The sequence below is a fragment of the Zophobas morio genome, unplaced genomic scaffold (assembly GCF_036711695.1).
Source record: "Zophobas morio isolate AGI-343-1 ecotype UQ-CSIRO unplaced genomic scaffold, CSIRO_AGI_Zmor_V1 ptg000007l, whole genome shotgun sequence".
Classification (NCBI taxonomy): domain Eukaryota; kingdom Metazoa; phylum Arthropoda; class Insecta; order Coleoptera; family Tenebrionidae; genus Zophobas; species Zophobas morio.
In genome coordinates this window covers 8,611,894-8,630,268 of record NW_026972112.1, presented here as the reverse complement: position 1 = coordinate 8,630,268, position 18,375 = coordinate 8,611,894, and the positions used below count along the sequence as shown (strand labels likewise).

Genomic DNA, 18,375 nt, shown 5'->3' with positions numbered 1-18,375 from the left:
TTCCCATGTGGGTAGATAACCAATAATACAGCCCGAATGAGAGATTGTTACCTGCCTTAAATAAAATGCAGTGATAGATTTTCCAAAGTCAAAATTGATATACCTTCTTTTATAATTACCCTGTATTTTATCTAAGAACATCAGAGATTTTTTTTCATAGGAGCTCCACGCATTTTTTAGACCTTAAGCGTCTATTTGACCAAATAGAGTAGATTTTTTTTAATGTTTAATGCCAAATTATGTGACCTGAAGCTGGAATTAAACTCACTAGTTACGAAAAGCGTCATCAGTTTTTTGTTTTATGACTAGTTCACGTATATTGTAACCAAATAGAAAAAAACAACTTTTCTCAATTAACAAATTTGTCCTAAAAGCTGGGTCAATGTATTTAGTTAATGAAATGTTTCTTCAATTTTACCTATTCGCATATTCCTTTAAGGTAACGGAGTATCTATCCTTTACAATAGTTAACAAAAGCGTTGACATCATAGACTTTTAGTTCTTGAATTCGTTGACACTTAGTATCTGTGTTTACACGTTTAAAATTATACTTAATCAGTAATCACAGTTGACCATGATTGCGAATCCAAGGTTACTAAGATATAATTTACTAATTTTACGAGTATTTGTAATTTTTTGCGTCTGGACACCAATAGGTATAAAATTAGTTAGATACTAAATAGACTGAAACATTCTAGTACAAAATAAACCATTTTATTCATTATTATTATCGCCACAGTAACATTATCGCTTTCATCTTCTAATTTATGGAAATTGTAATTACATAAACACCTTCATGTAAATTAATCATTTGCTTCTGTACCTTGAATACCTTGAAAATACGACACGATTAAAAAAAATGACCTAAATACCTATAAATTTACGTCAAGTAATAGTTACGAACAATCAACGCTATTTATTTTTTCAAATGCTACCCTGTTGAAGAGACGGTCCTGCCTTCTGTCACTGTTAACTTCACCTGTCAACTGTCAAGTGTCAACCAGTGCCAGATGTTTGACGTTTGTAATGGTGCCAAATTAACAAAAATCGATGGCCGAGGCAAACCTAATCAAAGAAGGGTTTTTATGCCCCATTTGCCACAAAGACCTACGCTCTCCGAATAACCTCATAGCCCATTTCCAAGACTTACATTCCGAAGAGCAGGACATTCTCAAATCCATAAAAGGTGAGGTTATGTGGAACGTCAATCATGAATTAAATTCGTAATTACCCAGATTTGTACGGAAAGGCGAAAAAGAAGATTCTAAAATTAGATGAACAAGACTTAGAATTGTTCAAAAACGAGCTTACTTTGGAAAAACATTACTTAGAAATAAGCGAACCGCAAAACCCTGGTCAAATCCGAAGCCACACAGATTTTTTCAAAGCTGTCCGCAGAGAGCGTCTCGATCATCGCACGACTGAAACTAACAAACTGATTATTCGATTGGATAGGTTACTGAGGTTTTATGGATCCGACCGCAAACAGCAGGAGCAGGAACTTGTAGCTTGGTTGGATGGGACGACCGTGACTAGGTGTCCGTCTTGTGCAGCTAGTTTTAATATAACGAGACGGCAGCACCATTGTAGGTTATGTGGGAGTATTATGTGCAACTCGTGTTCCTACTTTTTGCCCTATGAGACAGCCCGTAAGCTCAATTTTTGTGTTTTGTCATGTAAAAAAGTCAATGTTTACAGAAGCCATCGTCGCACCCGTCCATAACGTTGACGTTAACAACAGGGAGCAAGTTTCAGGGAAAGAATCTGATAGTTTACGCATTTGCAATCACTGCCTGGGCATGCTGGAATGTCGCAGACGGGTGCAAATGGAGCAGATGAGACAACCTCTCATTTGTCAGTTATATAACCACTTACAAAATCTGAAATCTCAGACTCAGAGTTCTGTTGATTTATATTTAAAAATGTACAATTCTCTTACGTCGGGTGAAACTACATTCCATTTACAGGATACTCAGGCGTTACGGTCTACTATTGCTAAAAAAGCCGAATCTATTGATATTTTGAGTAAAAAAATTGCTTCTTTACCTAGTGAAGAAGAAACACCTAAGTTTGTACTGTTACAAAACAGCATTAGGAGAGCTACTTCTAACTACATTAAGGAGTATTTGTTGACGTTACCAGCGCCCCCTTCTATTCAAGAACTTGAGAAAATTAAACGTGAACGTTCTCTGAGAAACGTTGAAGAAGAAAGTTATTTAGCTGTGAGGACAAATATTAAAAAAGTGACTGTAACAACAGGGTGGTCACCTTCTACTGTGAACAATGACAATACTGAAGCTGAGGACCCGTTAATTGAACAGATGAATATTGTTAGGAATTATATAGAACAAGCAAGAAAAGCACAAAGGTTTGAAGAAGTCGCCTCACTACAAGAAAATTTAAAAATGTTGAAGGAAACATACAGACAACAACAACTGGTAAAAGACACTTGAATGGAATAAAAGGTGTTGACAAGTCACGCGTGGACAAAAAAGAATGAAAGCGGGTAAATTGAGGGTATATACACTTGGCTTCACAATGCTTTTAATGTTACAATTCTAAAATTCCTGTTAAGTTAAATTAAGAATTCATATATTTTTTATGAAATGAGATTTTTATAAAACGAGAAATATTTTGTTATTACGAATTCCCACAATAACTCATTGTCACGTTAATTAATTTTAAGTACCAAATAATTTAATTTCCAGCTAGTCACTCCAGTGTAGGTGTAATCTATTGATATTCGTGTTTATTTAGCAACAAAAGATGTATTTATTTTTATTAAATCCCAAAACTTCAAATAAATTTTGGTGTTGACAATGTCAAAAGTCCCTAAATTTCAAAGCCGCCTCACACAATTGTATCAAAATTTCAAAATGGCCATCGAAGCTCTTGATGACAACCTTATCGCGCAATTACGCAGCAGTTCTTCAATTAATAGTGTCACCCAGTGTGTGACAGAACTAGTAAGGGTGCAAACACCACTTTCACCAAAGTCATCATTCAATTCCAGGTCCTGAATTCCCTAGACGCCAAATCTTCGTCCATCGCAGTCAGAGTCAATCTTTCCACCTTTCGCATTCAAGTCGTAGATAACGGAAGAGGCATTTCACGCTCGAATTTGGAGTCAGTGGGCATCCGTTACATGACCACCAAGTGCCACACTCTGGAAGATTTGAAAAAGCACCTAAAGTACTACGGCTTCAAAGGCGAAGCTTTAGCCAACATTGCGAAAATTTCACATCGCGTGACTGTAACAACAAGGCAACAAAGCAGCGACGAAACGTGCGAAAAAACTATCGAGAAAGACGATCACAGAGTCGATTTGGCGAAAATCCGAGCGAGTTTTGGTACCACCGTTACAGTTGAAGGTTTTCTGAATAATTTACCGGTAAGGCAGCAGTGTGTTAAAACTAACGAATTAGAAAACATTAAACGGAATATAGAGAGTCTTATCATAATCCATCCGCGCGTATCTTTCACTCTGCGTAACGACGTCGGCGCCAAATTACTCCTTTCTAGCGTAAAATGCCCAGACATTGCTAGTTCCTTCAAAACGATACACCCGGAAGTGAACGAAAACGACTTCGCGCTACTTAAAGTAAGCAAAAACAAAATCAGCGTTGAAGGTTTTATCCACAAGGAGTGTTGCGACACCAAGCGATTACAATACATCTACGTGAACAAAAGACCCATCACTTGTCCCAAAATTCAAAATTTGATTAACACTCTTTTCAAGAAGTGTAACAAAAGCGAGAAAAAGAAAAATCCGATTTTTGTTATCCACATCAAGTGTCCGTATTCGGACGTCGATGTTAATTTAGAACCTACGAAAACCGTTGTCTTTTTTAAAAAGTTCGATACTGTGAAGCGGTGTATTGAAAAATTGGTTAATACGTATCTGGGTGCGGAAAATATACAGTGTGTCAAACACAAAACGAAACCCAAGGACGATAATAGCGAGTTTGGGGTTTCACAGATAGGGGGCGTGGTTAGAGGCTTTGGTGTTAAGAGAAAAAGTGACGAGTTGGACGACGTCGTGTCAGTTAAATCGGCCAGAATTATAGACGATACACCTTTTATGGAAGAACCGAAGATACCGTCGAGGCAGACCATGATGGCACTACCTATAGAAATCAGAAAGAGTGACAAGAAAGAAGTGTGTGAGACAGAGAGCGTTGCTAATAATAGTTTGTTTACCAATTTTCCTGAAAATGAAAAAAAAGGGAAAGGTGTTATTATGGATATGTTTATATTGTCGTTGAAGGCATTTCCGGCGGAACAAGATAATGTCGAAAAACACGGTCCTGTAGAGGTTTCCAGTACAATTGAAGCTACTAATAAAGTTTCGTCCGGTGTTCAGACGTCCTTTAATGAGGTGCGGCAAACAGAAATGGTTTCTGTGGGTGTACAAACCAACTACACTATGTTGGAGCCTGTCATAGACGCTGACTTTACGTTTTTCCCTAGAAAACCCCTCACAAAATTTATATCCGACTACGATTTTGATTTTTCTCAAGTCGATGTTTTCTCTGTGGACAATGCTGATCCGACTTTTCCACTTGGTAATATGAACCAAACTAGAAAATTGTTTGATTTTAGAAATCACAAAAATTTTAATGTGTCGGCAAATTTTGATCAACGCTCGATTTACACTGAAGGAAATTACATCCAAAACAAGGGTGCTGCTTCTTTGGGACTTGATTTAAACATCCCACGATATTTTCCCAAGAAAAAAATTTTTCCCAAAACACCACACATAGATCGTGTTCAAAAATCACCCTATTTTGTGAAAAAAAACACACTACCTGTGCCGAAGAAACCAGTTATTAACAATGAAACACCAACAATGTCTAGATGTAGAACACCTCCAAGAAAACACGATTTAAATTTTCCTGAAGTGACTTTCATTAAAAAAAATAACACCAAAAAGCGTCTCAATGAATCGAGTATTAGCAGATATTTCACACCGAAAAAGATCAAAAGTTGTACAAAATTGCAATTTTTAGACAACAAACAAAAGGATTTAAAAAATGCGTCTTTAGATGAATCTAAAGATTTATTCCAGTTTACTAAATCAACTCGACCCGATTTTGAAAGCGACCTTGTCAGCACTGAAGTGGAAGAATATCAAGGAAGAGAAAATAAATATGACAATGAAATAACGGAAGATATCATAGCCCCTACTGTTACTCAAGCTGAGGGAAAATGGGTTGAAGAAATCAACAATTGCACTAATCACCCAAAAAACTCAAAAATTGTCGACCCCAAAAAAGACTCTAGTTTTGAAATAACTGAAAGATTTGAATTTGTACCAAAAGGATTATCACCTATTTTGAAAAATTACGGACACGTGGATGATATGAGTCCCGAATCTAAAGAGCAGTTGCAGAACGCTCTGATACAGTCGTACGAAGACGAACTGCTTTTAATCAAGTGGCAAAATTACATTAGCAACAAAGGTATCATTTAATTTAACCAAATTAATTATAAACCACCACAAAATTCATTCTAGATCCGAAAAAATTCTTCGAAGAAATTTACCTAGAAAAATCTAAACTGATCGAAAATTCGATTCCTAACATCACCAAGTGTGCCAGACACAGAGGTTTTGAAAACATGAGTTTCACTAAAAGCATATTCAAAAATTTGGAAGTCATTGGACAAGTAGACAATAAGTTTATAGCAGCTTTGGAGAAAACAAAGAATTTAGTGTTATTGTTTGATCAACACGCTGTTCATGAGAGAGTGCGGTTGGAAGAACTTTCAGAAAGTAATCACTTAATTATTTTAGTACAGTTAACTACTATAATTCTCTAGGTTATAAAAGCACGTCTACAAAACTCGATCAACAGATTACCATTTTCCTTCCACACAATGAACTTACTTTACTAAAACGACAAAAGGTTAATCTTAGTGCTTTAGGTTTAGGTTTGGATTTTTTCACTCACGGTATAACAATTTCCGAAGTACCGTTGTGTGTTTATAATAAGTCTAAAAAAGGAGTGGACGTAGTTTGCCTCACCGAAACTCTAATTAAAGAAATTATAGAAACTTTAAAACTAAATAACGGAATTATTGTAAGCACTCCAAAAATTATCCAAAATATTGTCAACTCAGAAGCTTGCCGAGGTAAGTTTTTCTTAGACAATTACGTGATTGTATAAATATTTGTAGGTGCTATAAAATTCGGCGATTTATTATCACGGAATGAGTGCATTATGCACCTTAAAAAATTGACAGGTTGTAATTTACCTTTCCAGTGTGCCCATGGACGACCTACTCTTACTCCACTAATAAATCTTAATAAATCCAGTGATTCCTTTAGTTTAAAAGCACATTTGTGCAATTTGAAGTAGATTTTTGTTCTATATAAAACACCTTTATAGTACTTTCTGGTTACTGTTTATGATGTTAATTTGAAATAAAGTTTTCCGCCAATACTAAGCTAGGGACTTTTCTTTTATAACCAAGCTGGACTTGGTGTCAAAAGTGTCAAATGTTCAATCTAACCTATGCACACAATGTAAATAAATAATATTTAATAGAAAAAATGTACACTCTTTATAATTAACAATTAAACATTGCTTTTTTTATTTTATAATGAATGTGTCCAACGTCAACACGCAAAAAGTAAATGAGTAAGTACCCATAGACATTATTATTTTTGTGTATTTTAATAAAAAATTGTAGTGTTGGAAACCTGTGCCAAGATCCTGACACCTCAGGCTTCGATTTACAAGCTGGTCAGTCATGGATTTACCCCACAAACTACTCAGTTCGAGACTACCAGTACAACATAATCGAACAAGCTTTACACAAAAACACACTAGTGAGCTTTATTACTCCCACAATTCCGTGACCCATTAACTGTTTCAGGTGAGTCTACCCACTGGCTTAGGCAAAACCTTCATAGCAGCTGTCGTCATGTACAATTTCTACCGCTGGTACCCCCACGGTAAAGTAATATTCATGGCCCCCACGCGACCTCTAGTCAAACAACAAATGGACGCTTGCTACAACATTACAGCCATACCTAAAGAAGTCACCGCCGAATTAACAGGCACGAAAGTGCAACAATCCCGCGGCGAAATCTGGCAAAATAAAAGGGTATTTTTTATAACGCCGCAAGTGCTGCAGAACGATTTAGCGATTATTATTGAATTAGCGAGTAAAATAAAGGTTTTGGTGTTTGATGAAGCGCATAGAGCTAAGGGTAATCATGCCTACTGTGAGGTTGTGAGGAAGTTGTTACCGAAAAATAAACTTTTTCGCGTTCTTGCTTTGAGTGCTACACCTGGGAATAGTTCGAAGGATGTGATTGATGTTATGCAGAATTTGTTAATTGCTCATGTGGAGTTCAGGAGTGAGGATAGCCCAGATGTGAAACCTTATGTTTTTGAAAGGGCTTTAGAGACGGTTGTGGTGCCTTTAGGAGAGAAGTTGCAACAAATAAAGGATCGATATGTGCAGGTTTGGGTGAAAGGTTGGATAATGAGTGAGGGTTGTCTTGTTTAGATTTTAGAAAGGTATACACGGACGTTGATGAAGTATAAAGTGATTTATGGAAATTGTTGTAATTTGACTAAAGGCAGAATTTTTATGGTAATGAAAGAATTCCAGGCAAGGAATGCAGGAAATAGGTTTGTTATGTTTATTTTTATTATATTATATATTTTTTTTGTTTATTGAAAACACCCCATAAGGGGGTAACATTTTACTTCTCAATTTATCCGTTTGACTTCTATTAACTGTCCTTAATTTTAAAGACTATTTTTTGAATTACGATCCTTTATAAATTTGATTGAAGATTGTTGATTTTAAAAAATGTTTTCATTAACTTTGCAAATAGTATTAAAAAAAAAATCTTGTTTTTCCCGGCGCCTCCGCCAGTTTTTCCGATAGATAGAATATAGGTATGGACTTTCAGCATGTTAATTTTTCGATTCAGCTCTTCGAAATATATCTTCCAGAATTTATTATGTTTTTTTAGGTATATTCGTCAAAAGTTCAAGTTTTTAATTAATCAGATTATTCGAAATTTTTTACCATTCTAAGACGATCATCGAAAATTCCCAAAAAAATTACCTCTCTTATGTTCAACATGCATTAGTTTCCTACGGCATCATTTTTTCTCTAGCTGCTACCATTTTCCCAGAATCGCTAAATTGAAATGTGATAAATTTTGAGATTGTTCAAGAATTTGAATTTGAAAGCGAATATTTCGAAAACCAGTTGTCGTATCGACTTTATCGTAGAGTTATACCGTACCGTAATTAATAATGTTTTCATCTTTTTAACAATGCACAAAACTTTAGTCGCCTTTGAAGCACTATCAAACAAATCCAGTTTTTCAGAAAAACATCTAGTCACAGTGTAAGGAAAAAAGTTGCCCATGATAGGATCGAATCCGACCTAACCACTTGGGTTAACGAGTTCCTCTTCCTCTTATATTAGTGTCAAATGTTGTTATACAATTTTGTTTTTTTTTTACGAAAATTTGGATGGCTCTGGTAAAGACTCAAGGCAGATTCATAAACCACAAGTACAAGAGTATGTTATTCGAGAAAACTTAAATAACATTTACCATACAAAATTTTCAGGTGACGTCATCAAATCGTTGGTGGGGACGATTAGACAAGTTTTTGTAAGCATTTCTTTCAATACATATAAAATTTGACAATAGTCGGTCCAGTGGTGTCGAAGATTATTTTTCTAATAAGAATTGACTTTTCGATTTCAGATTTTTCTCGATTTTTGTACTTTCGATTTCAAATTTTTCGGTTTTTCAATCGATTTTTAAAATTTTTGATTTTCCGATTTTTCAATTTTTCGATGGTCCAGTTTCCCGATTTTTCAATTTTTTTAGGTTTTCGATGTTTCGATTTTGGGATTTTTCAGTTTCTCGATTTTTTGTTTTTTTTTTTAATTTTTTAATTTTACATTTTACAATTTCTTGACATTACAATTTTTCGATTTTTCGTTTTTTGCGGTCTCGATTTATCTAGGTTTTGACGTTTCGATTGTTCAGTTTCCCGATTTTTCGATTTATCGATTTTTAAAAATTTTTCAGTTTTTAATTTTTTGATATTTCGATTTTTCGATTTTCCAGGTTTTCGATGTTTCGATTTTGAAATTTTTCAGTTTTTCGATTTCTTGTTTTTTGAGTTTTCAATTTTTCGATTTATTAAATTTTACATTTTTCGGATTTTCGATTTCTCGACATTCCAATTTTTCGATTTTTAAAATTCTTTGACTTTTCGTTTTTTCGATTTCTCGATTTATTTAGATTTTGCCGTTTCAATTGTTCAGTTTCACGATTTTTCTTTTTCTTAATTTTTCGATTTATCGATTTTTAAAAAAAATTCAGATTTTAATTTTTGGTTTTTGATTTTTCCATTTTCCAGGTTTTCGATGTTTCGATTTTGGAATTTTTCAGTTTTTCGATTTCTTGTTTTTTTGATTTTTCAGTTTTTCGATTTCTTGTTTTTTTGATTTTTCAGTTTTTCGATTGTTTAAATTTTACATTTTTCGGATTTTCGATTTCTCGACATTTCAATTTTTCGATTTTTAAAATTCTTCGACTTTTCGTTTTTCGATTTCTCGATTTATCTAAGTTTGGACGTTTCGATTTTTCAGTTTCTCGATTTTTCAATTTTTTAATTTCCGATTTATCGATTTTTTAAAATTGTTCAGTTTTTAATTTTTTGGTTTTTCGATTTTTCGATTTTCCAGGTTTTCGATGTTTTGATTTTGGGATTTTTCACTTTTTCGATTTTCCGAATTTTTAAATTTTACATTTTTCAATTTGTCGACACTCCAATTTTTCGATTTTTAAAATTCTTCGACTTTTCGTTTTTTCTATTTCTTGATTTATCTAGATTTTGACGTTTCGATTGTTCAGTTTCCCGAATTTTCAATTTTTTAATTTTTCGATTTATCGATTTAAAAAAAAATCAGTTTTTAATTTTTTGGTTTTTCGATTTTCCAGGTTTTCGATGTTTCGATTTTGTGATTTTTCAATTGTTCGATTTGTTTTTTTGCTTTTCAGTTTATCGATTTTTTAAATTTTACATATTTCGATTAATCGATTTCTTGACATTCCAATTTTTCGACTTTTAAAATTTTTCCACTTTTCGTTTTTTCGATTTCTCGATTTATCTAGATTTTAACGTTTCGATTGTTCAGTTTCCCGATTTTTCAATTTTTTAATTTTTCGATTTATCGATTTTTAAAAAATTTTTCAGTTTTTAATTTTTTGGGTTTTCAATTTTTCGTTTTTCCAGGTTTTCGATGTTTCGATTTTGGGATTTTCCAATTTTTCGATTCCTTGTTTTTTTTTTAGTTTTTCGATTTTTTAAATTTTACATTTTTCAGATTTTCGATTTCTCAACATTCCAATTTTTCGATTTTTAAAATTCTTCGACTTTTGGTTTTTTCGATTTCTCGATTTATCTAGGTTTTGACGTTTCCAATGTTCAGATTTATAGATTTTTTTTAATTTTTCAATTTTTAATTTTTCGGTTTTTCGATTTTTCCAGTTTCCAGGTTTTTGATGTTTCGATTTTGGGATTTTTCAGTTTCTCGATTTCTTGTTTTTTGATTTTTCAGTTTTTCGATTTTTAAAATTCTTTGACTTTTCGTTTTTTCGATTTCTCGATTTATCTAGATTTTGACGTTTCGATTGTTCCGTTTCTCGATTTTTCAATTTTTTAATTTTTCGATTTATCGATTTTTTAAAATGATTCAGTTTTTAATTTTGTGCTTTTTCGATTTTCCGATTTTTAAAATTTTACATTTTTCAAATTCTCGACATTCCAATTTTTCGATTTTAAAAATTCTTCGACTTTTCGTTTTTTCTATTTCTAGATTTATCTAAATTTTGACATTTCGATTGTTCAGTCTTCCGATTTTTCAATTTTTTAATTTTTCGATTTATTGATTTTTAAAATATTTTTCAGTTTTAATTTTTCGGTTTTTCGATGTTTCGATTTTCCAGGTATTCGAAGTTTTACTTTTGGGATTTTCAGTTTTCCGATTTGTTTTATTTTTATTTTTCAGTTTATCGATTTTTAAATTTTACATTTTTCGATTAATCGATTTCTCGACATTCCACTTTTTCGACTTTTAAAATTCTTCGATTTTTCGTTTTTTCGATTTCTCTATTTATCTAGATTTTGACGTTTAGATTGTTCAGTTTCCCGAATTTTCAATTTTTTAATTTTTCGATTTATCGATTTAAAAAAAAAAAAATCAGTTTTTAATTTTTTGGTTTTTCGATTTTTCAATTTTCCAGGTTTTTGATATTTCGATTTTGGGATTTTTGCATTTTCTGGATTTCTTGTTTTTTGATTATTCAGTTTTTCGATTTTTAAAATTCTTTTTTCGATTTTGACGATTCGATTGTTCAGTTTCTCGATTTTTCAATTTTTTAATTTTTCGATTGATCGATTTTTTAAAAAACTTCAGTTTTTGATTTTGGGATTTTTCAGTTTTTCGATTTCTTGTTTTTTTGATTTTTCAGTTTTTCGATTTCCCGATTTTTTAAATTTTACATTTTTCAATTTGTCGACATTCCAATTTTTCGATTTTTAAAATTCTTCGACTTTTCGTTTTTTTCTATTTCTTGATTATCTAAATTTTTGACGTTTCGATTGTTCAGTCTCCCGATTTTTCGGTTTTTCGTTTTTTCGATTTTACAGGTTTTCGATGTTTTACTTTTGGGATTTTTCAATTTTTCGATTTCTTGTCTTTTTGATTTTTCAGTTTTTCGATTTTTTAAATTTTACATTTTTCAATTTCTCTACGAAAACCAGTTGTCGTATCGACTTTGGATTATTTTTCCCGATAGTACGTAAGTACGATTTTTTCATAATTTTTGACCGCTTAGTTTTTCCAAAATTATACAACATATGTGCAAATAAAAATACCTACAATGATTGTTCTTTCATTTTTCATTTTCGCTTGGAATCTTGGTCTAGAACGATCAACACCTTATGTTTTTTTATTCACCTCGTCAAAATCTATCTTCGAGAATGATTAAGGATTTTTAGGCAACTTCGCCAAAACCTCAAATTTTCTCTACTCGGGCGTCTCCTACCAGGTTACACCAATCTTGACATTTGAAGTTGTTACATGAAATTTCAAACGTTATATAACAAATAAATTAAATAAATTTAATGTTTCGTTTGAAATAAAATAAATACTTCTTAAAGTCAATTTTTGTGCGCCTAGAAAAGTAGTTATTTACATTGACCCATTATCTGAAAGAAGTTCGATGTAGTTAAAATTTTCAGAAATCCGAATTACGCAGAAATCATGAAAAGCCTAAATATTTGCATCACTCTGTATCACGCCTATGAAACTTTAATTCGCTGTGGATTAAGAGCTTTCCTTAACTTCTACGAAGGTACAAGATCAATCAAGCCAAAATAATTTTGTCTTATTAAGATATATTTTAGAACACATGAATAATCCTTTGTTAAACGGAAACGTAGATCTGCGAAGAATACTAGAAGATTTGAGAGAATACTTAGGGCCTGATGCTGCAGTGCAACCATTACCAGATGGAACTTTTACCGAAGTAAGTCGATCCCATTATAGATTTCGTTTGGTTACACTTTGATAGGAAACAGGGGAATTTATGGCCTTTATCTATGTCACAATTATCAGATAAAATTTTAATCTAAAAAAATTTTAGATCCCCTCTTCAACAAAATTCGGACACCTCAAATTTTACAAACTTGAGGACATTCTAGTGACGCATTTTAACAATTCCGAAGCCTCCACCCGCGTTATTGTGTTCTTTGAATATAGAGAAAGCGCCTCAGAAGCGTACGCTTTATTATCACGAAGTCACCCATTGATAAAATCCCGAGTTTTCGTTGGACAAGGTTCCGGAGTGACGCAAAAAGACCAAATAAATGTAATATTGTAAAAACACAAAGCAAATAAAATCAAGAATTATTCGAATGTTCCAGACCATAAAAGCCTTCAGAGAAGGCACTTGCAATACTCTTCTATCAACTTGCATAGGCGAAGAAGGGTTAGATGTAGGCGACGTCGACTTAATTGTATGTTTCGACATTGCCAACAAATCACCGATTCGCATGATCCAAAGAATGGGAAGAACGGGTAGAAAGAAAGAGGGACGAGTGGTGGTTTTGGTCACCGAAGGAAAAGAACAACAAACTTTAAAAGACTGTTTAATTTACAAAAACAACCTAGGGAATTTCGTATCAAACTCCGGCCAGCTCGAAGACGGAAAATACGGAGATAACCCCAAAATGATCCCCTCTTATATCCAACCCAAGTGCCAAAAAATGTTCATCACAGTAAAACCTCAGGTTTCGGGAAAAAGCGGCAACCTGAGAGACATGTTAAAACGGATAACTTCCAGCGGTCCGATATTTAGCGACGATTTAGAGATTGTCGAAATCCAGGAGCGGATCAAAACTAAGAACGAAAGTTTTTGGGATAAGGGTACAAACATTGAATGGTTGTAGGCAGTTTTTTATTTGTTGTAATAATTGTAGAGTCGCCTCTTGAATTCGATTTCGAACAACCTAAAATAAATTTTTCGAAACATTTGGAAAAACAAAGGTCGTTTCAGGATAGTGGGACTATCAAGCATTCTAAACAGACAGAAATTTTTGTTTCTTTGCTGCAGTTTGCGGATTCTAAAAGATATAACCTACCGGTGACTCAACAAATAAGTAAATTTTACGATTGTGCTTTCTTTTTTATATTAAGTATGTACTTTAGGCAAATTCAGCGACTTCAATCAAGATAGGGTTCTAAAACAAGGCGACATTAGGAGTATGTTTGCTAAACCTGCACCCATTAGTTTAACTCAAGGTGTTATTAATATGTTTATCATAAATCAGTCTAAACTTGTTTTTACAGAAACATACCTCCCAATTAGTCAGCAACATATTTTTGATAAAGAAAAGGACACAAGTCGGTCATTTCCACAACAACTATTCGACGAAATCTCGACATATTTATCAATTGAAATATCATCAACGCAAAATTGTAAAACATGCGACCTTTTGTTTGAATGCCCAAAAATTGACTGCACAGAATCGGCCAAAATTGACTTAAGTAGTTGGACTGTACCTGACGTCTCAATTCTAGACAGTATAACAGCGAAAGATCTGGAAGTTTTTGCCGAATCTTTAACCCCCAAGTCGAAAGAAATATACAAAGATTTTTTAGAAGTAGATAATGAAGCGTTTGACGAAGTCACATTTAGCGAGTTTGATGACGCCCACTCTTCCACCATGGACATCAAGGAAAAAAGTTTGGCCTACGAAACTCCAAGGAATTTCGACAAAATCCTTAAATCGTTCCAAGTTAACGAAGATCCAGATGAACCACTTACTAAGGCAGCTGAAGAAAAATCGTTCGCTTATGAAACTCCAAAAAATTTTGGCAAAGTTTTGAGTATTTTGGGAAATTCACTGGTGGAAGAATTTGCAGACGAAGCGCCATTTCCACAGACCACGTCTGTCAAACCTACAACTTCTAGAAATCTAGAAACGATCCAAGAAGAGTTCGAAACCGTCACAAACCAAAGTCAAGATTTAGCTACACGTTACAAGCAAGCTTTGATTTTTTTCAAATTATCGTCTGTGGAAGAAATTTTTGCAGCAGATTTGGACGAAACAGTGATCTACACACCCCAATGCGTCGAACAATCCCCAAAGAAAAGTCCTGATCTTTTTGATGAATCTCCTGACTTGTTTCCTTCTTCTGAAAAGGAGCAAGATGATTCCGTTTGCGAGGAAACACCAGGGTCACCAATTTTGTGCTCCTATGAAAGAGTGCAAATTTTAAAAGCGAAGAAAAAGCTTTTCGATTCGAAAGTTGAAGAAGTGGCCAAGAAACCGAAATTGTCAAATTTGAAACTAAAGCGTAGGAGTTTTTATGAATCGACAAGAAACAAAGTTGCAGAAAATAGGAGCTTTTTGGATGTTAGTGATGTATGTGATTTGTCGAATTTTATTAGTAGCGGGCAGACAGATCGTGAAAGATCAAGTGAAGATCGAAGAAAAAACAATCCAGAATCGTCGAAAAAAGAAGAAATAGACGATTTGGATATTCGTGATCTTTGCGATTTATCTGTTTTTGGTTTAACGACACCTGCTAGCCAAGCAAACCAGAAAAATAACAAATTCGAAAGTACCGTCCAGGAGGAAAGAGTGTCAAAATTGGTTGAAAATAGTCCGGGGGTTGGTTTTGAAGTGGCCGGACCAAGTAAAAATGAAAAGAGGAAAGAATTAACCATTGACGATTTATGTGATATATCTGACTTTTTTGGGGAACCGTCTGATCAAAATAATACGCAAAAACGAAAAGACGAAAAGAAAGAAGAAACTTCAAAAACAACTAAATTGTCAGATTTGGAGGATTTTTGCGACTTTTCTTCTTTTCTGGGTACCCCCCAAAAAGACACAGTTGTAGATTTAACTCAAACTCCAGGTGTTAAAGCCGATTCACAAAATCGCGATAGAAAAACTCCTAAGAATGAAAAAAACCTAAAAACTAATGTTATCGACTTGACAGATAGTGATTTTGAATCTAGTCCTGCTAAAGTAGAACCAACCCAAACAGCCAATAAGACACTGAGTCAGCTCTCTATAACCCAGATGTTGAGTTTAGTTGAAAAAAACACTGCTCCATTAAGTCATAGTCAAAAAGAAAACGCGACACAGAGAACGAAGAAACCGCAAAAATCTGGTGTTAATCTGAGCACTAAGAAAAATATTCTGCAGCTAAAACAAAACCTCGACAGTCCTAAACCATCCCAGAAGAAAACCAACACACAAAACACCCCTAAGAAAAAAACGACTATATTTAATATTCCCCTAGCCGGGGATAGTGACGATGAGTTCGAAGATTCATGTAAAAGTCCAATTTTTGCCAAACCGAAGCCCGTGGCTGTTTCAAGCCACAAGAACAAACCAGAGAACCCAATAATAAGACGACCCAAGAAACGCAAGAAGTTGTTTTCGGACTTCATAGAAACAGAAGCGGAGGTTTCCGAAGACGAACGAGTTGATATTTCGGCCGACGAAGACAGCGGTGAGGATTGCTTCGAGGCTAGTTTTGTGGCCGACGACACCCAGGATTGTTTAAACACGACCAACATGCACGCTAGGTATTTGCAGTCGGTTAAAAGTCCGCGCAGAGGGGTGTTTAAAATACCGCAGAAGTTTAAGCACAACATTTCGAACGTGTTTTCTCAAGAGGTTAACAATGAAGATAATACTTATTTGAACGTGAGTTGTAAAAGTGTGGTTGTTGTTTTACTGTGAGGCGGTTTCAGGATTCGTTTTGTGTGGAGGAGACTGAAGAAGTGGAAGCGGGAAAGCACGATGTGTCCGAGTTGGAACTGCTGGAAAAGAAATTGAAAGAGATGAAGAGAAGTAGGAAGCGGAAAAAGTCTAATGAGAAAGAAAAGGTGAAAAGACGAAGAATAATGGTGCTTGAGGATGATAGTGATTGATGATTTTAGAGGCTGTTTCAGGTTCAGGTAAAAATTTTGTACTGAAAAATAATAAAAATATTTTTGTAACGTTGCCTATTACTGATGATTAGAGAGTAGATTATATGCAATTTACATATCCCGTATTTTCGATATGACAAATAAATGCTTTGGTATAGGCCTCTGTGATTGAATCTCTACAGTTATTATTTTCAAATCAATAATTTGAATATTTCAGGAAAAACAAGCGATTCTGTAAATAAAAAAGTAAAAGAGGTAATTAATGATTATTAATGTGGAATTACGTCCGGACATTATTATTAGTGCGTTAAAGTACACACATAAGATATTTTTATTTTTTGGTTTTTCAATTGTTGATTTTTCCGTTATCCGATTTTTTAATTTCGCTATTTTTTCAACATTTCGGTATTTAAATTTTTTATTGTTCAGTGTTTCGTTTTTTTTCAATTTTTCGACTCTTCAACTTTTGAATTTTACAATTTGTCGATTTTTCTATTTCTAGAAAATTTTGTTTTCCATAGTTTTCTATTTCTGGATTTTTATTAGAATTATTATATAATAGATTATATAATTAATCAGTTTTTCGATTTTACAGTTTCCTTTTTTTTCAATTTTTCAAATTTTCAGTTTTTTCAATTGTGGAAGTTTTCAGTTTCTCAAGTTTTAAGATTACAATTTTTAAATTTCTCGGTGTTTCAAGTTTCGTTTTTTCTATTTTTGTAGATTGTAAAATTAAAAATAAAGTACTTCCAAGTAGGTAATCCCAAATTATTTTGTTTCTTCGATTTTTTTATTTCTCAATTCGAGATTTTTATATTTTTCATTTTTCTAATTGATAATTTTTCGATTTTCATTATGAAATTGTTAGATTTTTTAGTAAAATTTTTGTATTTTTCTATTTTTTAATTTGTAGATAAAAAAATCGATTTTCTACCTGTTGAATTTTACAATTTTTTTTTTATTTTTCAATTCCTCGATTTTTAATTAATCACTTTTTAAGGTTTCAATGTTACAAATTTTCGATTTTACAGTTTCTATCTTTTTCTCAGTTGTTCCATTTTTTAATTGCTTTTTTCGTTACCCAATTTTCAGTTTGCCAATTTTTTGAATTTTTCGATATTTCAAGTTTGGTTTTTCAATTTTTCCATTTATATTTTTTTTTCAAATTTACAATTTTGTATTTGTTTAATTTTTAAATTTACCGATTTTTAATTTTTCGCTTTTTTCAAATAATTATCAGGGTTTTTATTATTCAATTGTGCAATTCTTGGCTTTTCCACTACCCGATTTTTCAGTTTCTGTGTTTTTTCAATTCTTCAATTTCTCAACTATTACATTTTTCGGTTTTTCAGTGTTTCGTTTTTCGATGTTACAATTTTTTAATTTTTCTGTTTCGTTTTTACAATTTCTTAATTTTTAGTTTTCCGGTTTTCATTTTAAAATTTTTGGATTTTGAAATTAATTTTTCTTTTGTATTTTTGATTATTTCATTTACAGAAGTTTTTGTTTTTCGTTTTTTCAATTTTCTCGATTTTTAATTAATCAGGGTTTTCAGGTTTCAATATCACAATTTTTCGATTTTTCAATTATCCAATTCAATTTCTCAATTTTTTCATTTTTCGATTTGTCAATTTTTCGATATTTCAAGTTTCATTTTAAAATCTTTGGATTTTAAAACTGAAAATGTTTGTATTTTTGATTTTATAGAAATTTTTGTTTTTCGTTTTTTCACGTGCTGTAATTTTTTTTTATTCTTTGTTAATTCACCGATCAGGTTAGGATTTTAATCGTTAACTGGTTCTAACATAATTTAACAGAAATGAGATTTGCTTAGACAGACATTTACTAGGAGATTTCATGAAATT

The 18,375-nt window shown here is 32.9% G+C and overlaps 3 protein-coding genes across 3 annotated transcripts; all 3 read left to right on the top strand.

Moving 5' to 3' along the window:
- The first annotated feature begins 1,007 nt into the window (after positions 1 to 1,007).
- Positions 1,008 to 2,737, top strand: Rbsn-5 (Rabenosyn-5). Its single transcript, XM_064049479.1, has 3 exons — positions 1,008 to 1,186; positions 1,236 to 1,649; positions 1,699 to 2,737. Exons 1-3 carry the CDS (start codon positions 1,051 to 1,053, stop codon positions 2,451 to 2,453), a joined length of 1,305 nt encoding a protein of 434 aa, XP_063905549.1. The 5' UTR covers positions 1,008 to 1,050; the 3' UTR covers positions 2,454 to 2,737.
- Positions 2,738 to 2,819: 82 nt separating this feature from the next.
- LOC135124426 (uncharacterized) lies at positions 2,820 to 6,405 on the top strand. The gene is made up of 5 exons (XM_064049478.1): positions 2,820 to 2,966; positions 3,014 to 5,462; positions 5,516 to 5,773; positions 5,821 to 6,132; positions 6,178 to 6,405. Exons 1-5 carry the CDS (start codon positions 2,820 to 2,822, stop codon positions 6,357 to 6,359), a joined length of 3,348 nt encoding a protein of 1,115 aa, XP_063905548.1. The 3' UTR covers positions 6,360 to 6,405.
- A 95-nt stretch (positions 6,406 to 6,500) lies between these two features.
- Positions 6,501 to 16,579, top strand: LOC135124425 (Fanconi anemia group M protein-like). Its single transcript, XM_064049477.1, has 12 exons — positions 6,501 to 6,641; positions 6,694 to 6,832; positions 6,880 to 7,473; positions 7,519 to 7,643; positions 12,297 to 12,409; positions 12,462 to 12,583; positions 12,701 to 12,925; positions 12,981 to 13,482; positions 13,536 to 13,715; positions 13,765 to 13,857; positions 13,906 to 16,283; positions 16,331 to 16,579. The coding sequence occupies exons 1-12, from the start codon at positions 6,604 to 6,606 to the stop codon at positions 16,508 to 16,510; spliced, it is 4,689 nt and encodes a 1,562-aa protein (XP_063905547.1). The 5' UTR covers positions 6,501 to 6,603; the 3' UTR covers positions 16,511 to 16,579.
- The last annotated feature ends 1,796 nt before the right edge of the window (positions 16,580 to 18,375 follow it).